The sequence below is a fragment of the Vulpes lagopus genome, chromosome 9, assembly GCF_018345385.1.
Source record: "Vulpes lagopus strain Blue_001 chromosome 9, ASM1834538v1, whole genome shotgun sequence".
Classification (NCBI taxonomy): domain Eukaryota; kingdom Metazoa; phylum Chordata; class Mammalia; order Carnivora; family Canidae; genus Vulpes; species Vulpes lagopus.
Window position 1 is genome coordinate 60,649,361 of NC_054832.1, and position 25,678 is coordinate 60,675,038.

General features: G+C 36.7%; 1 protein-coding gene and 1 long non-coding RNA gene across 3 annotated transcripts in view; one reads left to right on the forward strand and one right to left on the reverse strand.

Moving 5' to 3' along the window:
- LACTB2 (lactamase beta 2) overlaps nt 1–16,266 on the forward strand; it is a 32,580-nt gene extending 16,314 nt beyond the window's left edge. The window contains exons 4-7 of the mRNA XM_041769094.1: nt 9,505–9,683; nt 12,049–12,197; nt 14,921–15,002; nt 15,668–16,266. Coding sequence (XP_041625028.1) covers nt 9,505–9,683; nt 12,049–12,197; nt 14,921–15,002; nt 15,668–15,711 — 454 coding nt within the window. The 3' untranslated portion in view covers nt 15,712–16,266. The remainder of the gene's footprint in view (nt 1–9,504; nt 9,684–12,048; nt 12,198–14,920; nt 15,003–15,667) is intronic.
- The window catches only part of LOC121498843, a 41,294-nt gene that overhangs the window by 11,815 nt on the left and 3,801 nt on the right, over nt 1–25,678 (reverse strand). For both annotated transcript variants that reach the window (XR_005989927.1, XR_005989926.1), the window contains exons 3-4: nt 25,048–25,178; nt 4,636–4,785 (exon numbers count right to left, since the gene is read on the reverse strand). This is a non-coding gene — a long non-coding RNA (uncharacterized LOC121498843). The remainder of the gene's footprint in view (nt 1–4,635; nt 4,786–25,047; nt 25,179–25,678) is intronic.

Here is a 25,678-nt window from a genome sequence, read left to right on the forward strand (position 1 = left end):
CTATTTTGTGAAAAATTTAAGGCCCTCCATGATATGAGCTCATCTGATCCCACTTTATCTCCAGTTCTCAGCCAGTATTTGCATTAGACAAGTTGGTAGCATATATTGTTGCACATATGCCAAGCTCATTGTCATTTCTATGCTTTTCCTAATGCAGTTTCCCTTACTTACAAATCATTCTCTGTACCTTTTCCCAAACTACTCATCCTGTAAGCCACACTCAAGTTTTTTCATATTTGTGAATTTTTCCTAATTGTTTTCCTTTCCCTAAACTACTATTGCTTTTATTGACTGAATTGCTTATTTAGTATCTATTAAGTGGTACTGAGTATAGTTCTTTAATTCTTGTTTGTAAGTTTTATTTCCCCAACTGTGATAGTTTTTAAGCACTTTAATATCACAGTGCTTGTATTAACTATATGTAGTATGCTGGTTAGATAAGTGGCACCCAGCTATTGATTGGTTAATTGATTTTCTTTGTGTCAGTGAGAGGTAGGATGGGCTAAATTTATTTTAATGGTTTAATATCTTAGCCCTGGGTTTGGGGCTCCTTTCAGCATTCACAGAAAGAACATTATGCTCTCATCCTTGTATTACTAAGTACTGCCATGATGCCATGACTTCTTTTACTATACACTAAGATCTAGACAGAAAAACGTTCCCCAGTTCTGTATTATTGCCTCTTCAACATCCATCTTGATATCAAAGCTAGCTGAGATTATGAAGAACTACTTTCAAACTTTTGTATAAAATTAGAGTGACTAGAAAACCATGAAAGCTTTTATGTAGACATAGAAGTGTATGAGAGAATAAAAAGCTCTTTTATTGAGGTAGAAAAAATAATTCAAATTCCAGAGATAGACTGCTATAAACCCCATCCCATTTTCTCTCGTCTCTTTCTTTTTTCTTTTTTTCTTTTTATTTTTTATATGAAATTGACAGAAGTGCAAAATTGGAACCAAGAGGAAAACTGCAGACTTTGAGGAACAAAATCATGAATCGAGGATAACAATGTTACAAAGCAATGATTCTTAAAGAAGAAGGAAAATAAAAATGTCTGAAATAAATTAATGGGGTAGAGAAGGGAGTTTAGGATATTACTGCAACAAACCAAATACAGGAAAAAGATTAGGAGAGAAAGTGATCTCTTAAGAGGCTGAATTATTTAAAGTATGACAATATATATTACATGTTTTGTACTAGATACTGCATATTGCAATTATAAAACTCCCACGGATCCTTGGAAAGAAGGAAATTATAGGAGATGGACACAACAATATGTTATTGCAAGATGGAGATGTGATATAAACTGAGGGTGCCACTCTCAGGTCAGTAAATGTCCCTTAGCCAGAGGAAGAGGGAGGTTTATTTATATGTTTGTATAAGTCAAAAGGAATAAAGGAAGATTTCCTGCATATTTGGTTATATTTATATAAATAAGATCTTAACAGTCTGAAAAACGTTCCCCAGTTCGATTATTGCCTTTTACTCATCATCTTTTAAGTACTGAGATTATGATGACTTACCATTTTTTATAAAAAATAAAAAATAAAAGCTTATCTAGACTAGGATGTATAGGACCATAAAAAGCTCTTTTCTAATTAGAAAAAATAAGTAAATAGAATAGCCAGACTATAAATCCCATGCCTGTATTTCCTTTTTTTTTTTTTAATTTTTTATTTATTTATGATAGTCACAGAGAGAGAGAGAGAGGCAGAGACACAGGCGGAGGGAGAAGCAGGCTCCATGCACCGGGAGCCCGACGTGGGATTCGATCCCGGGTCTCCAGGATCGCGCCCCGGGCCAAAGGCAGGCGCCAAACCGCTGCGCCACCCAGGGATCCCTCTCGTCTCTTAATGTTAACATCTTTTTGCAGTGATTCATAGTGTTAGCTCTATGAAAGTTAATCTCTTTTTGTTGTTGTTTCCATGGAAGAATTTAAAGAGAGCATATCTTAATGAAATCAGATATTAAATATGAAATGACAGAAGTGCAAAATTGAACAAAGAGGAAAACTGCAGACTTAGAGGAACAAAATCATGAATCGAGTAACAATGTTACAAAGCAATGATTCTTAAAGAAGAAGGAAAATAAAAATGGCTGAAATAAATTAATGGGGTAGAGAAGGAGTTTAGGACATTACTGCAAAAACCAAATACAGGAAAAAGATTAGGAGAGAAAGTTGATCTCTTAAGAGGCTGAATTATTTAAAGTATGACAATATATTTTACATGTTTTGTTACTAGATACTGCATATTGCATTAAAAAACTCCCACGGAATCCTTGGAAAGAAGAAATTATAGGAGATGGAACACAACAATATGTTTATCTGCAAGATGGAGATGTGATTAAAACTGAGGGTGCCACTCTCAGGTCAGTAAATGTCCCTTAGCCAAGGAGGAAGAGGGAGGTTATGTATATGTTTGTATAAGTCAAAAGGGAATAAAGGAAGATTTCTGCATATTTGGTTATATGAGTGAGGAATATCTCAAGAGGTATATAAAAAGATTTGATAACATGGTTACTCTGGGAAGAAGAACCAGGTTGCCTGAGAAATAGGATTAAAGAAAGACTTTTCACTCTGTCTACTCTTTTTACAGTACTTGTTTGCATTATATGATTACCATTTTTTAATAAAATTTAAATTAAAAAATAGATTAGCATTTTCTGTTAGGATGGTTTAGGGCTCTACTCATCAATTAAATTCAGGACTTTCTCATGTTCTCAATTCCAAAAGATGACCCATACCTAAAGTAAATAGATTTTAGGCCAGACCCATAATTTCCCATGACCTAAGTGAGGAAGAAAGGTTGTTTCAAACTCAGTAATTTTTTTTTTTTTAATTTTTATTTATGATAGTCACAGAGAGAGAGAGAGAGGCAGAGACACAGGCAGAGGGAGAAGCAGGCTCCATGCACCGGGAGCCCGACGTGGGATTCGATCCCGGGTCTCCAGGATCGAGCCCTGGGCCAAAGGCAGGCGCCAAACCGCTGCGCCACCCAGGGATCCCCAAACTCAGTAATTTTAAACTGAACTACTTATGGTTCTCCTCTGTCCCCCACAATGTTTTTTTAAGATTTTATTTATTTGAGAGAGAGAGAGCGACTGAGATAGCACAAGTGGGGAGGAGAGAGAGAAGCAGACTCCTCACTGAGCAGGGAGCCCGATGCAGGACTCTATTGGAATAGAGAATAGTTCATTCTCAGCATGTGTAGCTAGACATGAGTAAAGATAACAGCATGAGAAACTGTTAGTACGCATACCTCAGTTCAAACCTTTAGGGAATGATGAAAATTTTAGAAAAATATATTTCACTCAGTTGCACTTAGTCGTATGTCTTGCATGCTTAGTCTAAAGACTGTAGCAAAAAGAAAAAGAAAAATTAGATTTTACATATCTTTGCAGGTATCAGCCCTGCAGAAGAACCAACTGAAAAAAAAAAAATTCTCAGGCTTTACAGCAAGCAAACTTCACTATGATTTTTACAATTCTGATTCTGTATCCCTGGGGGGGGGTGTTCCAGTTGATTCTTTAGGAAGGGTTTATTATGTTGTACATATATTCCAATGTGTCTGTGTGAATCTTTGTCTTTTTGGGGGGAAGGCGGAGGGCGGTTCTTTTTTTAGATATTGTTCCTAAAAAGGATAAATGCATACACCTGTTTGTCCAAAAAAAAAAAAAAAATTCCAGGGCCCTAGGATCATGACCTGAGCTGAAGGCAGATGCTTAACCAACTGAGCCACCCAGGGGCCCATTATCCCCCACAATCTATTTGCTTTCTGACTTCAGAACACCTACTGCTCTTAGCATTTAAGATTTTATTTTTTCTCCTACAACAGAAGCTGCTTCCACTTCACCTTTATCACTACCCTTTCCCCACCCACCACATCTAATTGTGTTAGATTTTACCTTAAAAATATTGGTCCATGCTGTCCCTTTTTCTTCATGTTTGCTACCACTACTTAATACTCCTGTCTCCAGGCTCCCCTTTCCAATCTACCCTTCATACCCCATGTCACTTGAAACCTTAAATAACTCTCGTTGCATACAAGAGCATGTTTTTTCTCCTTACCATGTCACTGGCCCCAAACCACTTTTCTGATCTAAGATCCCATGAATCCCCATGCAAACACAACTAGCCATATCTAAATACCTGGATTCATTATGTATGTTCATGCCTTCCCCTTGACCAGGTAGGCATCACAGCTGTCCCCCTCCATGTCTCCCTGATAAATTCTTACCTATTCATTCTTCAGACTTCAGCTCCCATGTTACTTAGCTCAAGAACCCTTTCCAGACAGAAATAACTGCTCTCTCCTCTAATTTTCTTATAACTATTATTATTTTATTATAGCACTTACTAAGTTGCATTATAATTCTTCTGTGTGTAAGTAGGTGTCTCCATAAAAGGTAATCAACCCCTTGTTCACAGTATTAGTTAATGCCAGTTGCTGTGGCAAACCAACCTCAAAATGTATAATGGTTCATACATGAAATAAGTTTTCTTCCCAGTCACATAACGTCCAGAAAAGGTTCCTGATTATCAAGTGGCCCCCCTGCAAATAATGTTTCAGACACCTTTTATCTTGTGATTCCACCATCCTCAATAGTTGGTTTCAAGTTCGCCTTGCTCACCTCAGTCCAGTAGGTGGTAGAGAAGAAGCATGGAAGAGATCTTTCATGGGAGGCTGTCACAGATCAGACCTTCTGTTGCATTGGCCGTAAATTCAGTCATGGGCCACCCCTGCCCTCAGGGAGCCTGGGAAATAAAGTCTAACTTCATGCCTAGGAAAAAGAGGAAGAAGATTTGATAAGCTAGCTATTCTCTGATACAAGGCAGGTGCCAGATTGATTTTCAGATCCTTAGTCCCTGGCACATAGAAGACACCGAATATTTATCCAACATGTAAATATCTACAAAGAGGGGAGTAGATTAGCAGATGACTGAGAAAAAGAAGAAGAACTGGGTATCCATGCCCCTTTCAAGCCAGTGTCCCCTTTTTCCTAATATGCCATTGATTTACAAATTTAATTTACAAACCACCTAATTTCTAGGCAACTTTCTTAAAATGCTCTTGTTAGAAATTTGATAGCATCTCCTATAACTTGTTCATGATACCAAAAGATAATAAATACTACATTACTAATTCTTCAGAGAATACTCTTGACAGTACTGAATTTCCCCCATCACACATTAAAGGTCTATTTCAAAGGCTTGGGAATCACAGTGCTCGTTTATTAGTTATCACAGTATATGGATATTAGATCCATACCCATTTTGTAGATTAATAACATTTGGGCCCTGGTAGTTAATTACTACCCATCTGCCATAAACAGACCATATATTTTAAGCTTTTTAAAATTGTATTTTATTTATTTATTTGAAAGACAAAGCACAGAAGGGTGGGGGGGGGCAGAGGGAAAGAGAGAAGCACTCATCAGGGAGCCTGACATGGGGCTCAGTGACCTGAGCCAAAGGCAGATACTTAACTGACTAAGCTACCAGGCACCTCTATTTTAAGCTTTTTATTAAAATACACAAAAAAGTGTGCATTTCATCCATATTCAATGTGAATTATTACAAACTGAACAAACCATACAAGCAGCATTCAGATCAAGAAACAACATCGGGGTGCCTGGGGGGCTCAGTCAGTTAAGTATCTGACTTTTGGTTTCAGCTCAGGTCATGATCTCAGGGCTGTAAGTTCAAGCTCCATGTCAAGCAAGGTCCATGCTGAGAGTGGAGTCTACTTAAGGCTCTCTCCCTCTACTCCAACCCCCCCCCCTTTGTTTCTCTCTTTCTCTAAAATAAATAAATGTCTTTTTAAAAATGACTTAGTAAATAACCTTTTCACAATAACAAATTCTAATTATACTAGAAATCTGAATAAAACATTTAGTTTACTGATCACCATGCTTTCCAATTTCCATGTTTATAAAGTCAGTAAAACCCAGTTGTTTTAAATATCAACAAGAAGATCCATCATTAAGCAAAAGTTTGATAAACAGAAGGTTAAAATCTACTTAAGTCCTCAAGTATTTGATGTCCAGTTGATCTGGTATATCTGGTATATCTGCCAGTTTGGGTGGGGGGTGGGGGGAATATAGTAGATACAGGGACAATACCCACCAAGAACCCTGTAGTAAAAATGAAAGTTAGCAGGTTTTTCAGTAGGATTTGCTTCTGAATATAACCAAGAATTTTCTGGTGACTTAAGTTCAATTTCTCAAAGAAAAAGTCAGTCTGACAGCTTTTGTTGACTGTTCTAAATCTTCTAAGAGGGCCATCTTTATAAAGTCTACTCTATTACAGAAGTGGCAGACCTAGATAAATGTGCCACCTGATGAATGGGAAGGCCACAGCTGCAGTTCCTCTGATCTTTAGCAAAGCACCTCTGATGTCATCTCCTTTTTTCCTCCCGCCTATGTGAAGTGAATTTTAACACAGTTTTTATGCAGATTAAAGCATTAGCTACCCAGGTGACTGGAGAATTAGAATTTCTGATCCCCTAATTTAAGAAATCTATTGCCTTGGTTATCAAAGAAAACCATTACTGAGTTCTGGAGTAGGGAGTTGGGGGGTGGGGAGGGAAGCACAAATAAAGGATACGCTGCAAGCACATCAATGGATGAGATAGTCTGCAGACTCTGAAAAAGAATGGTTCTCCAAATGAGTTTTTGTAGATTAAAAAAGATTGGGGTTCTGTTTGTAAAGGCGTCGTATGTGTGATTGTTCATAAGACTGTCCATAACATGTAAGACATACCCTACACCCACATATTTTTGTAGTTGTAGAAATATGCCTCCTGGAATTATTTTCATGTAACATTGAGTACTTTCATTAATAGGTTGCAACAGGTTTAATCAGACAAAAGAGGTGTTTCCATATCACATTTTACTTTCCCTGTCCCAGACCTGGAGCCAGCCATGTCTGCAAGAAACCCTGGTTTCTTTGAGGGGGAAATGGTGTTTCAGTTCCATCCAGAACTATCAGGTGTGCACATTACTATTGGGCCTTTTACAAAGCTAGGAAAGTATCATTATTTCTGGGCCTTTTATAGAACCAGGAAAAAAAATGAAACGATGAATTCATAATGATTCCTCAATTCAGATGAGAAAAAACCCAAAACCTTAATTCCCTCATTCATATATATTTTTTCCTTATCCCACTATAAAAACCTTGGTTCTCAAAATCAATTTATTGTTTATACTATCATACAGTAAACACAAAATAGTTTCAGAAATACAGTAACCAATAATGCTGCCAACAATAAACCTATTAAGTAAAGTTCAGAATATCTTAACACTTACTATAATCTTAAGAGACATTCTATTAAGGGACATGTAATCTTAGTATTTAAAAATTATTTGAATATTAGCATGGCTATGTTATCTATCTGGTGTATGGCTTATAAGGTTCATTTCTTGGTATTCAATGATAACATTTTCTTTCATCTTTTTATTTAGTTTCATGTTTACGATATATATTTGCCTAGCTTAAAAATTAAAACTAATAAAAAAGTTACTATCAGAGAAGTTTTGCTTGCATCTCTTTCCTATATTCCACCTGCCTACCCCTCTAGACAGCTTTATTCATTAGTTTTTATTTATCCTTCCTTTTTGCAAAAATAAGGAAATATATACATATACATTTTTATTTCCCCAATTTTCTTATACAAAAGAGCCAACTATAAACATTCCTTCACACTTTGTTTTGTTTTTAAAAGAAAAGCACTTGTTAGCATTTAATGAACCTCCCTCCATATGGCTTCAGGACAACCCCCACACATACCCATAGATTTTCTGCTCAGCTATTCTACTGTCCTGTCTTCACGATGACAGGCTGTTTGGGGAGCCCGATCACACCACATCAATGATAAGAGCAGCTCCAGTCTTGTTTTTGACAGCATTTACCCATGTCTGCTCACTGGCCAGGGCTCACCATTTATCAAGGTTGACATTTGGGTAGAAGCTCTGGTTCCTCTTTTAAGTGGTAATGCCTCATACCAACTTTTCCAAAGAAACCTGGATGGTCCTTGTTGAAGTTGATCCTGTGGTGTTGCATGCCACCAGCATTACCCCAGCAGCCTGCATGCTTCCAGTGCTGTGGCCATGGCTCATGTGACACCAAAGTTTCCAGGTCTCCCTCAGATTAGATGGCTGTATGGAAAAGGTGGTGGTGATAAGGCCAAAGGAAAGTGGGGGCAGGGGGAATACTTGCCTGACTGCAAAGGGTCTATAAGTCTAGGGTCATCAAGGATCTGCTTTGTAGCACATTCAGCAAATTTGACTTTGGGGACTGGTCCTAATGTCATGAGGCCTCATCAGGGTAGCATTTGGTGGCATGTCTCAGGAGGTCCAAACCCCAGGCCAAACACAGGACCTGAGGTTCTAGGGCCCATACCGATACCCTGCCCTGAAGCCCACCTTATGTGGCCTGAAAGACTGGACAAAGGACAGGGGGCAGTAGTTTGGGTACAAAAAAAGTACATCTTGTGGCCTGCTCCAGCAACAAAGCAGAGGCATGAAAAGAACCGTGCTTTGTTTTTTTATCACTTGACAGTATATCCTGCAAATTACTCTATATCCGTTCTTAGAGATAGTCATCATTTTTTTTTTTTGATGGCTGCTGCATCATATTCCATGGTATGGATGTACCACAATATGTCCATAGTGTCCAATGGATGGGCTTCTGGGTCATTCCTAATATGTTGTTCTTCTAAATAATGTAATGAATAGCTTGTATATATTTTTTGTATTTGTGAAGGTGTATTTTCAGGGTAAATTTCTAGCAGTGGGATCAGTGCGTTAAAGGGTTATATAATTTTGCTAGAAAATGCCAAATTCCCTTCCATATGTGCTATACCATTTTGCTCTCCCAACAGCAACTTATGAAATTACTTTTTTCCTCAATCTTGCCACAAAGTATATTATAAAATAAACATATATGCAAAGAATATTGAAAAATGTTTTTAAATAATAAAAGCACTGTCTCTGAGTAGTGGGATGATTGTGGATTCATAACTCCTTCAAGTATCTTCCTTTCTGTTCTTAAAAAATATTGTAATCTGTGCATGTTTATTATTTATAAAATAAGAAAAAAAAAGGACCCCTGGGTGGCTCAGTGGCTAAGCATCTGCCTTTGGCTCAGGTCGTGAAATCAGGGTCCTGGGACCGAGTCCCACATCACTCCCCAATGGGGAGCCAGCTTCTCCCTCTGCCTATGTCTCTGCTTCTCTCTCTGTGCCTCTCTTGAATAAAAAAATAAAATCTAAAGAAAAAATAAGAAAAAGGTGAGAAAGTATTGAATTTACACTTCAGAGTGGGAAATCTGACTTAAAGAAGAGAATTTTCTGGCGATAATTTTCAGTGGGCCACAAGAGAAAAAGGAGCTTTTAACTGGCTTGACATTTATTTGTGTTATCCAGAGATAAGGCTGGAAAGTAATTTATTCTAAGCCTAAGAGTTAAAATTGTTACTGTTTCTTCGTTTTCTTTTAACTAGAGTTATACACACACCTGGCCACACTGATGATCATATGGCTCTACATTTAGAAGAGGAGAATGCTATCTTTTCTGGAGATTGCATCCTAGGGGAAGGAACAACTATATTTGAAGACCTCTATGATTATATGAACTCCCTGAAAGTGCTGTTGAAAGTCAAAGCTGATATTATATATCCAGGTGGGTAGTTACTTAAATCTAGCAAAACATTTGTGTGAAATGATGAAGAATGTTCATTTTGGTTTCTGTGGGTGTATTCTTTATGTTTTCGAGGCTTGAAAAGATAACCCATAAAGTGCTTCTTTAAATTAGACCCCTAAGACTTATCTAGCCATGCAATTAAAAAGGCTGAGAGTTGGGATCCCTGGGTGGCGCAGCGGTTTGGCGCTTGTCTTTGGCCCAGGGCGCGATCCTGGAGACCCAGGATCGAGTCCCACATCGGGCTCCCGGTGCATGGAGCCTGCTTCTCCCTCTGCCTGTGTCTCTGCCTCTCTCTCTCTCTCTCTCTCTCTCTCTCTCTCTGTGACTATCATAAATAAATAAAAATTAAAAAAAAAAAAAAAAAAAAAAAGGCTGAGAGTTAGGGGTGCCTGGGTGGCTCAGTCAGTTGGGTGACTGACTCTTGACTTCAGGTCAGGTCATGATCTCAGGGTCATGTGCTCAAGCCCCGCATTGGGCTCTGCACTCAGCAGGGAATCTGCTCAAGTTTCCCTCCCTCTTCCTCTGCCCCTCCCCCCACTCATGATTTCTCTTTCTCTCTCTCTCTCTCTCTCTCTCAAATAAGCAAATATTTTTAAAAGGCTGAGAGTATAGTAATACTTCATGAAGATAAAGGGTTATTGTCTAACATTTATACAGCTATCAATAAAACTTTAAACAGAGGAAATAAATTTACATGGGAATCAGAGAATGTTTTCATTCCACAAATTATCTTCACTTTTGTTAATTTGATTTCTGTAATGGACCACATTTTAGCCATGAACTCCAAGCGTTAGTTTCTTTAATTCATATTACTGAAATATCAGTAGCTTCCATGTCAGCTCTAAAACTGTATATTAATTTCACTTCTCCAGAAAAGGAAACCTGTTTTAGTATCTCAGCTGTCACGTACTGCTCTGCAATATGAATCTCCCTTGCAGCCTAAAAGTGGAAAAAGATAATAAGACTCAACAAGAGGGCCCAGAAGGAAAAAGAAACTAGGTTACCTAATTTTTTAAGTCCTTCTAACTTGTTCCTAACCAGAGCCATGGAAAGATCTGTAAATACAGTGTCTTCAGTACCCTTATATTCCCTCATGAGCTTCCACTGCTGAGGGGATAGGAAACATAGTGGAGCTGGGCATTTGGATTAATACTATGACACAAGAGGAATGGAAGCTGACAGCTGTTTTTAAATAGAAGAGAGTACATGTTTGACGCACTCACATTGAATGAAGCAAAGCTAATGAGAGGCTGCCTAGTAAAGGTTCTCAGAGTGTTTCCTTTAATGAATCCAGTGAACTGGCTTATTAGCACAGCAGGAGCTTATATGTAAATCATGTTCTGTAGCCACAGTTACCATATATTAAAGCCTGCTCCCTGTCTGGTACTGTGCCAGGACCTTTACAGTGTTGTCCTCACAAAAAAACAGTAAAGCAGGTAGTGGTATCTTCACTGCACAGCTGAAGAAACTAGCTCAGGAATTTGGACTTTCACGACCTCATACTAGTAAATGATAGTCAATATTCTAACCAAAGCCTAATGCTCTTTACAGGATAACAGGTAAGTCTGCTTCTAAATATTTTGTGCTCAAATATTTAAAACCTCCCTCTTGCAGACTTGCGTCATATATTAATTTGCACTGTCTTAAAAAGCAACTAAACTTTAATATAGCTTAATCTAGGTTGTCAGCAGTTCTGAATCACTAGCCTATACATAAGATTCTTGAAGTTCTGCTGTGATTCTTGTGAATTTTTAAGAGATCTTGGTCACTTACATGAAGCTACTTTTTACATTCCCCTTTTCAATCTTTTATAAGTAAATGTGGCATAGTGGCTAAGAGCATAGAGTGATTAAAAGCCCTCAAGTCAGAACTCCAGTTCCATCCCTTCTTCGCCATGTAACTGTGGGCAAGTTATTTGCCAACCCCCCTGCCAATACCTCAGCTTCTGCTATAAAGAAGGGAAAATAATAATGCCTACCTCATTAGATTCTTAGAATAATACATATTAAGCATTTAGAGCAATGCCTGGCAAATAATGAACACTCTATAAGTATTACCTGTCATTACTTTTACAGTTACTATTTTTATTGTTCAATTTTTATTTTTTATGTTTAATGTATTTAACATTTCATACTGATTCTATTTGATATGATTCTCTGTGTTCTGGCATTGTATGTAATTTTTAAATCCCTTATATACCTATATGGTTTTCCAAATCACATTTATTATGTACTTAGTATGCTTCTTCAATATATCATATGAATTTTTTTAATAGAGAAAATTAACTTCAGTTGTATTTGTTATTTTTTATCTGGTTGAAATAATTTTTATAATTCTAATTCAGGACATGGCCCAGTAATCCATAATGCTGAAGCTAAAATTCTAGAATACATTTCTCACAGAAATACCCGAGAACAGCAAATTCTTACGTTATTTCGTGATAATTTTGAAAAATCATTTACAGCAATGGAGCTTGTAAAAAGCATTTACAAGGTAATTTTCATTTATCTTATTTGTACATAACAACACTTATTAGAATAATATTTATAATAGACTATAGATATGGTAAATTTAGCACATCCCAGAACAGAATAAATCTGTTAATTTTATTTAGTGCTGCTTGTATAAAATCGAGATCAGCAATCTCAACTTTCTAGAACACAGAAGTTAAATAAAAACAGACCTGGAGAATCAAAAAGAAACATTCCAAACTATCATTAAGCTTTATATACTTCATCATGTAGAAGAGAATGTTACCAATGTCCTGATGATTGGTTTTTGTAATGATTTATGTATTATGTAGCCATTTGACTATTATTATTATTATCGGTATCTAGCCCATAGCCAGTGAGGAGGGTGATCTGCTAGAGACATACTGGGATAACACCAGTGAGAAGTAGTAGCAGTGCCTACAAGAGAGAAGGAGGAGAAAGTACATGTAAAAGAACATGAGTAGAATAACTAAGTATACAAAGAAAAAATGCTCTCAGTTCAGTGGCCCCTGGGCCCAGCATATATAACAATACAAAGTGGCAATCAATTAGTATAATTTAGTTTTTCAGTAACTGTTTATTAGATATCTGCTGTATGGATAGTATAGAGGTTAAGAATGCAGACTCTGGAATAAGATCACCTGGGTTTAAAAATTCTCTACCGGGGCACCCAGCTGGCTCAGGCATAAGCGTGTGTGACTCTTGATCTCAGGGTTGTGAGTTCAAGCCCCACGTTGGGTATAGAGATTACTGAAAAGTAAATAAATAAACGTTAAAAAGAAAAAAAAAAACCTTCCCATTACTACAACCCATAAGTATGTAGCCATAAGGTATGTGAGAGTGTAAAGATGAGCTTGAAAAGTACCTGGGCCAATTATATTTAGTAAAGAACTAAAGTTTATCAAAAAATGATCATATACTCAGTGTGCTTTGTTTTAAAAGGAAAGGATGAATGATTAAAATAGCTGAAGATAAAAAAAGTGCCAAAGGGATAATATAAATATTTAAATTCTGTGAAAGAGTTCATTTCCTCATAACACTAGAGTAGTATAGCCACACTGGACTATACGTTGGTTTTTTTTCCCCTAATTTAAGTACAGACAGCAGAACTCTCAAATCTCCCAGATGAGTCATCAAGCAATTGCCCATACCTAAAAAAATGCTGGTTCTGCATTCAGAGGTATATTCACTGTATTCACTGTATACATGTGTCAAGTAGCTCTCACATATAAGAATAGCATAGGTATTACAGAGAGATTTATTATTTCGGCATTTACTGGATGCCTTTCCTGTGCAACACAGTAGACTAGGTACTGAGATTCAAAGATGACTACAGATCCCTGCCCTCAAAAGACTCATTGTTTAGTGAAGACAGACATGTTCAACATATGCTTATAATACTGCTCATTTTTTGAGCACCTTATTGTGTGCTAGATGTTCTACTCATTAGTTTACACTTATAAATGTAAAAGTCAAAAAAAAAAAATAAATAAAAATAAATGTAAAAGTCCTTAATTCTTAGGCCTCAAATTTTCAATACATAAAGATACTATTATTCCAATTTAATAGACTTAAAAAAAAAAAAAACTGACTCAGAGAGTAACTTCCAAAAGCACACAACTAGCAGATATTACATACTCAAAAGTGAGATGTCAGATACTCAAATCTTGTTTTCTCTATCATAGCAGGCTTCCTCTAAGATCTCTACACAGTATTATCAGAGCATAAGAGAAAGAGAAATAAATTTCACCTGATCGAAGATGCAGGGTATCAAGGCTTGTCTGGAAAAGCTTTAAAAACTTAATCATTTAGTTGAGTTTTGAAGAAGTAGTAAGCATTTTCCAAGCCAGAGTACAAGATAAGTGATTCTAGAAGGAAAGACATTCTCTTCGAGTAATAAAAAAAAAAAAGTATTGTATTTGTTTGAAAGCCCACAAAAAACTGCATATGACTGGAGCACAGAATGCATATGCAGATAGGCAGGAAAGACAGGCATGATCAGATAAGATCATGGAAGCTTTGACTTCCATGCTAAAGAACATGGACTTTAGCCAATAACCTGGGCATGACCACTCAAGGATCTTAGAGTAGTCACATAATTAGATCTAGAAGATCACAATGGTGGATATAGTATATGGTACTGGAGGTTAAGGGAGAATTTGGGGTTGGAAGTTTATATTTGGGAAATATTAATGTGTGATGTTGCTGTGCCAAGTTGGTTGAGTAGGAAGTGAGTCAACAATATACCTCAATGTAAGTAAACATGAATGTTTAAGAGAAGTTTAAGGAATTTCCATATGAAAGCTAAATGATGAGAGAGGTAGGATAACCAAAAGAAATGTACAAAGATATTATTATGTAATAAACCATAGGACCAACAGTCCATAGCATCATCAAAACTATCTAGAAAAATTTTTACAGTTATTTATTCGTTGATTCATAAAATATGTAGTTCCTACTATATGCCATTGTGCTAATAAGCACTGAGTACACAAAACTAAACAAAACCAACACTGTTACTGTCTTTATAGACCTTACAGTCTATTGTATGTGTAAGTATGTAGATAAAAATATAGTGGCCTAAAGCAAGACACATACAAGGTGAAATAATTTTTATTATCCCTACATAAAAAATTAAAGTTTTCCTTTTGTTGCATTTTTTAATTGTTTCAACCAGAGTAACTCATTCTTTTTTTAAAAAGAAATGTTTCATTTTTCTTTTAGAATGTTCCTGACAATTTACATAAAATGGCTGAACATAATGTCTTGCTTCATTTGAAAAAATTAGAAAAAGAAGGAAAAATATGTAAGTATACTTCCAAATTTCAATTATTTTATTACCAGCATTTAAAATACTTTTTTTTTTTTTTTTTAACAAACAAACTAGTTTGCTTTTAGGAAAAATAACACCCACCAGAGTCCTTCCTTGAACTTCACTGTAAGATGGAGAAACAAGCATTAGAAAGGGTTAGTAGTAAAAGGCCAGTGGACCACAAATTGGAAGCTAAAGCTCCCACAGGAATTAGAATTTTGCTTAGGGGTTGCAGTTCTTACCCACCAGAACTACAATCAAAGGCATGTAACGGGAAGATAGCTCCTCTTCTCCTGACCACAAGACCACAAAGAATTTCACATGCGGAAGGATTGGGAACAGGCAAACGTTTTAGCAATAGTAAAGGTAGTAAACTCAAAAATATTAAAGCAGTAATTCTATAAGCATTTAATAGTGTTAGATTAATTCATCAAATTAACAATCTTTATAGAAGTTTAATCCTTAAAATCAAGAAGCTCAAAACTTGAATTTTGTGAAGTTTCAGCATTGCTTTTATATGTACAAAAAACTACCAGTTTTTTATTAAGCAACAAAATTATTTTAGAAATGAGTGCTTTTTCTAACCACAAAATAACTTAAAATCCATTAAATTTTCTTACCTGATGTTAAATTTTTACTCTCTAATTTTCTTTCCACAGTTAGCAACATGGATCCCGACAAGAAATGGAAAGCTAATCTTTAGTTTCAGATTAATGAATGCTTTTGTTGGTTTGTTTTGTTTTTAGTGAATGATATGTTTTAACTATTAGTTATTTACAGGGAATATAGAGCATAGACCATTGAAAATACCCTAGATATACTTTAAAATAATGTCATGTTTCTTGTCAAATATATATTATACTTTACATGTATAATATAGGTTACTTATCTAAGTCTTACAACATTTTACCAAAAATTCAGAATCCAACAGTTTATGCACGTTCAACAGACTTATGGCTACTTTAAAAATAATAAAATGTATGTAAGTTAAACTGGATATTATTCTTGGAGACTACTTATCTATTACAAATGGCCATTTGTATTTTCTCCAGCTGCTTCAGTTAACAGCACAGATTTCTATGTAATCCTTCTTTATATCTGTAGATAACAGCTTTGTTTTCATGTTTCTACCGATTATGATTCTGTTTTAGTTCCATAGCTCTGTATCCAGAATATTTTCTTATAATGGTATCTCACAAATGATTTGTGCACATCAACTTATGGTAAATGAAAAATATTAAATTTCTAGTTAAAAGCATTATGTAATAATTATTTCTGTAATCCATTAGTACAACTAACTTACTTTTCAAGTTTAGATTTTAGTGTATAAAACAGTCATTAGTATATATATGAATTATATACCAAAATTTTTTTTTAATTAGAGAATTTATAAGACAGGGCATTTTTAATACAAGCAGTATTCTTAAATAGTGATTAGGTTCTCAGGGTAGCCCAGCAATGCTTATTTAACTTGAAAGATTGCCAAAGTACAATATTAAAATGAGCTCAGAATCCGGAGAATGTCCTTTTTTTAATCTCTACTAAAGGTAAAACTTTAAAATTTTTTTTAAACTTTCTTTCACATCCTCACCTCTTCCTATCCCTTTTCCCAAGGTCCCTAACATTTTCATACCATCATTAACACTTGTTTTCATGCCTCAAAGACTTGTTGTGTTCCTGAAACCACTTCATATTACAAAATAAATTGAACTCAACAACAACAAAAATAACTCCATTCAAAAATAGGCAAAGGACTTAAATATACATTTCTCCTAGTAATATATACAGATGGCCAATAAGCACATGAAAATATGCTCAGTGTCACTAATCACTAGGGAAGTGCAAATTAAAACCACAATGAGATACCACTTCATGCCCATTAGGATGGCTTTATCAAAAAAATATTAATAAAATAAAAGTGTTGGGGAGGATATGGAAAAATTGGAACCCTTGCGCATTACTGATGGGAATGTAAAATGGTACAGCTGCTATGGAAAATACTGTGGTGGTTCCTCCAAAATTCAACATAGAATTACCATATATCCAGCAATTCCACTTCTGATATATACCCAAAAGAATTGAAAACTCGGACTGGAACGGACATTTGCACACCTAGGTTCATGGTAGTGTTATTTACAAGATAGCCAAAGGTGAAAACAACCCAAGTGTCCATTGAAGGATGAATGGATAAATAAAATGGTGTCTATACAGACAATGGAATGTTATTCAGCCTTAAAAAGGAAGGAGATTCTGATACATACTACAATATGGATGAAACTTGAAGACATTATTCTAAGTGATATAAGCCAGTACAAAAGGACAAATACTATATAATTCTCCTTATTTTAAGTACATAGACAAAAAGTAAAATGGTGGATGCCAGGGACTGGGATAGAGGGAGAAATGGGGAGTTAGTGTTTAGCAGGCAAGGAATTTCAGTTTGGGAAAATGAAAAAAGTTCTGGCAATGGATAGTGGTCATGATTACACATAAAACAATGTGAATGTACTTAATGCCACTGAACAGTATACTTAAATAGTTAAAGTTGTAAATTTAAAAATAACCATAAGTATTTTCCCCAACACCACCACCAAAAACCAAAAAAATCAGTATTTCCCTAAGTATATAGCATTTATCAGCAAAATTTAGACAAGAAATCTGATTATATATGTGTTTAGTTACTCTTAACTTGCATCTCCTCCATTCTTTCCTATCTCTGAATAAAACACCAGTTGATTAAACCAGAGAACCTGATATGCCCCCATCCCTCATTTCCTATCCAGTTCTTCACCAAGTACTTACTGTTCCAACTCTAGAATTTGTCTCTACCATTTACTCCACCAATACTTCTTAGTCCTTAAGCCATTATCCTCTCTTGCATGGACAACTGCAATAGCCCGTAACTCTGGTCGCCCTGCTTCTGTTCTTGGAAGGAGTTAAGGGACAGGGATGAGGAGGGCACTCTGAACTGAAGAAATCTGCACAAAGTCATGTAATTGTTGTCTTTTTAAAGTACCATGGCACAACTGCAAGTGGGTCTATTGGAGGAAGGATGATAATGGGAGGCCCTTAGATTTTCTGGTTTTTGAACGAGTCTAGGCAACTGACCTTTAACAAAAAACAATGCATTCATTAAGTATCTGCTTTGTGCTGGGTACTGCATCAGGCACTGGGGACCCAAAAGGGAACAAAACAGTATCTCTACTCTAAAAGAAGCTTATATTCTAATTGTGGAGATGCACAGTCAAAATACGAAATACCATTAAATTTGACTGGGTTATAGAAGGCTTAGAGGAGCCTGATCTCAGTCTCCAAAGATGAGTAAGTGATATCCAGGTAAAGAAGTTAGGGATGCTTAGGACATGAGAAGAATCGTTCCAGTTAGAAAAAAAACAGTATATGTACATAAACAAGAGATATGGTAGAGCGTCACATGGTTGGGGAATAAGTTATATAGCTAGACAATATAATGTGGGTTGAGGTCATAGAAATAAGAAGGGAACAGAGAAATTTCACATGAAGCAATAGACTGTCATCCAGCCGTGCTTCACACAGGCTGGAGTATGCATAATTTAGGGATTAGAAAAGTAAGCACAGTCCAGAGCAGTTTTAGTAGTATTTTGTTGCCTCTTTCAAAATAAGAGTTTGTCCCCAACCATTATGGTGATTTCATTCTTTGTTTCTATCATATCAGCCAATTACTTTACCCTCCATTCAATATACTCAGTAGTTTTGGATTACTCAGAGCTTCTGCTTGCACATTTTCTGTTCACTCAAGAGTTCACAATACAACCCCAAACCTCTCATTTCTATTTCTCTTTTTTGGTGGGTCAGAGACCCTGGCTTCTTCACATGGCAAGGGACACAGCTACAGGCAGCTCTGGGTTCATGATCCTAACCACTCCATAACCAGCAGGCAAAACTGGTTCTTTCAGCTTCCGTTTGTAAAATCCTAGGGGAAGGACTCAATGACTTAACACTGGCTCATTACCCAGTCCTTAGGCCAGTCTCTGTGATCTACAGAACATGATGTACTATATTTGGCCCAGCTTTAGTCACATGCCTACCCCTGTGGCCAGAGTGGATGAGGTCTGTTCTGTGATAAAGAAGAATCACAAGAATATTCTGGAGCAATATTGATTCCTTACTGAATAGCTTTCCTTTCCTTCCAATGTATATAAAAGTTCACTACAGTAGCTCACAGAATGACTGGACCAACTCTATGCAAACTGAATCTTTTCTGTATTTTTCTGTGAGATATTTTTGAGTGTTTTTAAGTTATTTGGGAGTGTTTTCATACTTGCAGATTGTTACTTCAAGAAAAAGTCAGTAAAGTTGGCTAGTAGCAGGGAAGCTAAAATCCTGAAGAAAATGAGAAAAGACTCAAGTGCAGGTGTTTCTTAATCCTGCCAGTACTATACATTAGTGTCCCTTCCCTTGCAGGTCCCTCTGTACTGACCAGAGTGTTGGTCAGCATGAAACTTGCTACCAACTTCCAGGAATTGTTGGAGCAGGAAAATGTACCATAATCAGTCCTTTTCCCAAAATCACAGGGGGGGGGGGGGGGGGGACTTGAAAGGATACTTTGCTTTGATAGAAAAATATTTCAGTATTTAAAATATTGATTGTGAAAGTCTTAGTTCCAGCCTCCTTGGTGCTGGGGCGAAACATTTGGAATTAAAATGGAGAACAGATGTGAGATAGATATGTATATTTATTTATGTATGCAGAAAATATATCTGGAAAGATACCAAAACTATAAGAAAGCTTGATCAAGGATAGGATAATCACTAGGACAGAGGTGTTACAGCAGCAAAAAAAAAAAGTCAATAGTATTAAATGAAGACTCTTATTTTATGTGCTGTTTATGCTTATTTTACCCATTATTGGATTATATAACACTAAATTCTCAACAATATTATATTATTATTGCATATTACCATTTTATCCTGAAAGCTTGCTCATAAATGCTAAAATCCTGAATCCTCAACAAATCCACATTAAAATCCATTAACATTATAGGCAGTTTCAAAAAACATTAAGCATTTTTCTTTGAAAATGTAATTCTATTTAGTACTATTTGTGGCAGATTTACCACATGTTTATTGCTACTCCTTTCTAAGACCCAATAAAAAAAAATACTAAGTATACAGAGTTATAGATACAAAAAAATAGAGTAGACAGTACAATAGGGGATTGCACAGATTATAACCAAATTTTGGAAGACTGCAGATAGAGCCAGGGTAGTGATAAACTATAGCCTAAAATTGCTGTAGGAGGGATGAAGCCAATTCACCCTAACAACCCCTTGAAAAGTTAGGACTTAGAGGCACCAGGTGCTGCAGAAGGTGGGGGCAGTGCTCTGTTCTAAAAGTGGGATTGTTGAAAGCTTATATGTGCAACATACCCGAGTGCTACACAGCCAGGCAACTGCTACCCCAAAAAAGAAACTAAAGTCTATTCTTGGAAGTGAAAGGCAGGAAAAAAATTAAGTGAAAGGACAGTAAACTTCCAGTCTCCTTTCCTTCCTTACCTGTTCCCAGAACAGTGGCTTCCAAGTAGATGAATGCTAGGTAGGAGATTGGCAATTTCATCCCCAGAGAAAGTGAATGATACAGACAACAACAACAAAAAACCTTTACATACATTTATATTATGTCAGTTCTGCAACAATGTCCGCATCTCCCTACGTGAAGCCTACTATTTGACAAACCCTCCCATATACCTACCCACACATATATACAGTTTCCAATCAATATCTCTTAATATAAATGAATCCAAAGTTCATCGAAATGAAAAAAATAAGAATAGGGGGAAAAGTCAGTGTAAGAAAAAATATTTTAATTACTAGGATTCTTAGGTGAGATAAGGTATTATAATTTATAAAACCAGAATAGGATACTATGAAAAACAGCTCTAAACCCTTAGGAAGTGAAAATAAAGATAAATTTTGGGAAACAAAGTTGAGAAAGTCTTTGGAAAACAAAACAAAACAGATAGAAAACAGAAGGGAAAACATAGAAGACTTTGGGAGGAAAAAAGAAGGTAATAGGGGTTCCAGAAAAAAAAAAAAAAACTGAAAATAGCAGCGAACCTGGGTGGCTCAGTGTTTGAGTGTCTACCTTCTGCTTAAGACATGATCCAGGAGTCCTGAGATTGAGTCTGGCCTTAGGCTCCCCAGAGGGAGCCTGCTTCTCCTTTGCCTATATATCTCTGCCTCTCTCTCTCTGTGCATCTCTCATGAATAAATAAATAAAATCTTTTTTAAAAAATCTGAGAGAGGGCAGCCCTGGTGGTGCAGCGGTTTAGTGTCGCCTGCAGCCCGGGGCGTGATCCTGGAGACCTGGGATCAAGTCCCACGTCAGGCTCCCTGCATGGAGCCTGCTTCTCCCTCTGCCTGTGTCTCTGCCTCTCTCTTTCTGTGTCCCTATGAATAAATAAAATAAAAAATCTTTTAAATAAATAAATAAAAATAAAAATCTGAGAGAGTAAATTATTTGTCCTAGAAGTTTATAACCAACCAACCAATCAATCATGTGAACGCAAGGTCTCAAAAAGTATATCTGCCATGCACTTCTAAGGAACTGCTGGATAAGGTACTCCAGAAGAACAAGAAAAAGAAAGACACACAATTAAAAGAGTTAATCCAACATAGAAAAATGTCAAAAGTGAGTTCTAAGACAGAGGTGTGCCCAAAACCTGCTCTCAATTGGAGTAAGAGGAAGTGGGGGGCTCAGAGCGAGCTCTCCAGAGGGGAAAAGGGAACTGACTGGTTATCTGTGATGTTTGAGCCTTTGGGAGGAAAAAACTGGTAGTGATACAACAGCTCTAGGTGAACAACTGAAATAATGATCAGTTAGAAGAAAACTATACTGTGGAGGGAAAAGGAGGCAATCATTGGATTCCAAAAAACCAAAGCTACGCTAGGAAGGAATGATTAGAGAATAGTATCTGTCACTGCAGTTTTTCATAGGCAATAATGTAGACACTAGGAATTATGTTCTAGAATAATAAAAGGAAAAGAAATGGGATTGAGAATGCTAAATCATCACCTCAGATAACAAAAAGTCAATAAAGTCTAAAATTGACTCATCAGAAAATAGAAAAATAAGCATTTTACTAATGCCAGAAAAAGCATCTCAGAAACAAAAAGAAATTGGGAGATGGTTTTCCTGTTAGTACTATTTAATATTTAAATTAAGTAAATATTTTGATATAAACTAAACATTTTTTTAAACTAATGTCAAAATACTGATACTATGCAATGGGTGAGTTCCAACTCTTTTGGTCCAATGGAGCAAACGCTTTTTTGTCACAGAATTTTCTCCTGCAAAAATGATCGGGCATTGGAAGCAATGAGAGATACGTGCTTATTTGCAGTTCTCTTAGCCCGAAGAATAAGAATCTTCAAGTTCATGTTCCTTAGTGGATACAAATCTCAAACATAAAGTTTTCCCTAAGAGGAAATCCTGCACTGAGTATCCTGGAGAACCTGGAGAATTAAGATGAACTGGAGTCAAAAGAGGTTGTCTGTGGCCTTTAAAGTCTCACGGCAGTATGAAAACCATCTAAAGATAACTAGACCCGAGGTCACCCGAATCCAGCAGAGTGCTATTTATAGCTGTATGGTAGATCCCAACTTTGTATTCCAGTCATAATATAGTACAGAATTAAAGATCTAGCATAGTTCGAGTTTCTCCTATTGAGATCTAAACTGAATTTTGGATTCAGTAACTAGCCAATGTAAAAAGGAAAAGACTCTGCCTCTCTCAGAGACCTCAGCTAACCCTTTCTCTATGGTCAGTTAAGTTACCCATGACAAAATCTGCAGGAAAGCTAACATGACAGAGCCTCTCACTTATGTGTACTAGTGTTTTTAAGAGCTGTGGGGTGGCTCATGACCCCAAAGAAGCACTCTCCTGAAGAAAATATTTTTCCAAATCAGAGGCTTCCAAATCTAAGTTAGGCTGCAACAAGCAGGCTACAACATGTATATGACCTTATTTTGTGCGTGAATATACTAATACCATGATATCTTTGGTACTTATGTTGGAAGAAGGTGCATGTCTACCAAAAGACCAGTTAGTGTTCCCATGTTTGTTGCTATGATTCCATGAGATTTTAATCCATTCTGTATCTATTTCCTCCTTTAAGAGTGAGATTGACAGCTAATCTTGAGTCATAATGAGGCAACCTATGCTTTTCACATTTTCCCAAGGGCTGAAGAATTTTCACTAACAGAAGCTAGTGGTTCTGGTTTTGTACCACAGAAGTCTTCCCAGCAGACTTTGTGGAAAAAAATAATCCAGCCTCCTTCCTCTAAATCAGTTTTCAGAAAAATGTAAAAATGTCTGTCACAAATGGTACATCTCAAGATTTTATATCTAAACCTGAAACTCCCAGGAGCACCATTAGCCATCCATCCTCTCAACACATAATGTACTCTTGGACAACTTGCGTTCCTATCAACTGGGACACTTGAATATTTCAAATGCACATTTCTGGGCCCTACTCAGATTTACTGAATCAGAATTTCTAAAGAGGACCAAGGAATACAATTTTTTCTCTCAACTCAGATTATTCTTTTCCTACATCAACAGAATTCTAGTTTAGTATTGTGTTGTTTGTGTTTATTTGTCAAAGGTTAGCATGAGATATACACAAAATCTCAGGTGTCTTTTTAATGCTATTGAGAACATTGTCTATTTTATTCGTCAGTGTTCTTTGGTATCCATGGAACAAAACCCCTTTCAGATTTCAGAACTAGATAAAACGTTTTCTCTCCTGTGAACTGGTATGTTTCCTTTATTAGACTAGTTTTTGTCCAATTTGGCTGACCATCTAAATCACCTGGGGAAGTTTTTAAACATACACAGCTTCCCAGATTCCATGTAAGACCCATTCATGAGAATCTCCAGGAGAGAGAGGATCCATGGGATACTAATAATTGACCATGTTCAAAAACTGTGCATGGGATGATGTCTATAGATAATTCACCATAATCACTTTTTGCCTTGACTTCCTGGAACCTAGTCTTGAATCCATTTTTCTTGGAATACAGTTCCTCTTTTTTTTTTTTTTTAATTTATTTACTTATTTATTTATTTATTTTAGAGAGAGAGAGAGAGAGAGAAAGAGGAGAGACACAGGCAGAGAGAGAAGCAGGCTCCATGCAGGGAGCCCGATGTGGGACTCGATCCGGGGTCTCCAGGATCACACTCTAGGCTGAAGGCAGTGCTAAACCGCTGAGCCACCCGGGCTGCCCACAGTTCCTTTTTTTTAAAGACTTACTTATTTATTTAAGAAGGGAGAAGAGGCAGAGTAAGAGAGAGAATCCCATAAAGACTCCTGGTGAGAGCCCAACTTGCTCTATCTCACAACTCTGAGATCATGACCTGAGCTGAAATCAGGAGTCAGAGGCTTAACCAACTGAGCCACCAGGCACCCCAGAATTCAATTCATTAATATAATTATTCTCCTTTTCTTTCCCCCATTTTATTACTTGTCTCAGTATTTTTTTAATGAATTTCAACTTCAGAGGAAATAGTTTATAATAACATTGTCCTTTGGACGAGCACATTCCTTGCAAGAGCATTTAAGCCTAAAATAAATCAGTTATTAGGATTATAGAATTTAAAAATTTCATCATTCAGTCCAGGTTTTATGGAGGCTTCACAGGAAATTACTGTTTGAAAAACACTCTGAAAATCATTGTTATTAAATGCCATATACATAATTAAGCTCCCAATCCCCTTTCAGCCTATTGCTGTGGGTACTCCCAAGACTAAATAACATTGTTCTTCTTTTATTTACCACCTCAAAGATCTAATCCATTTTAGTGGTGTTAACTATTATCATGCTGAACAATTTCCAGATGTATGCTTGAGCTTGAATCATTCACCAAAGCCCCAGGCCTAAATCCTTTGCTAACTGCAGAAACTCTTCATTTGGCTGTCTCCCAAAGACCACACATCATTGTGTAGAAACTCAATGCAATCCACAGTTTCACATTCCTGATTACTGTCCTCTCCCAACTTACCCTTTGGGTAAATAGCATCACCATTCTTCCACACCTCAAGCTGAATTAGTCCTTGGTCACTCAGGTCTATTAATTCTCACTCCACTTAGCAGAGCAGTATTTGTGCTGTAATTTGAAGATGTAGATGCAATCTGAAAACCAAAGAAAATGGCAGTGGTTATGAGTGATACTCAGAAGGAGCGATAAATTGCCTAGGGAATAAAAGTGACTTGTTTCGCAGGGACAAAACTAAACATTTGCCACAGTCTCAGGGACAGAGCCCTTTCTCTTTCCGCATGCTCAGTGCTTATGCCCCAAACCAAAATAAACTACTAACTGGTTTCCCCCTATATAACCTATTCTTGTTTCTATTCATGGTGGTAATGGTCGTACAGGTAATGGTTTAGAAATAGTATTTGTCCAGGGATCCCTGAGTGGCTCAGCAGTTTAGCGCCTGCCTTCGGCCCAGGGTGTGATCCTGGAGTCCTGGGAGAGAGTCCCACATCGGGCTCCCTGCATGGAACCTGCTTCTCCCTCTGCCTGTGTCTCTGCCTCTCTCTCTCTCTCTCTCTCTCTCTGTCTCTCATGAATAAATAAAATCTTTAAAAAAAATAGCATTTGTACAATCAATTCTTCATCTATAGAAAACAAA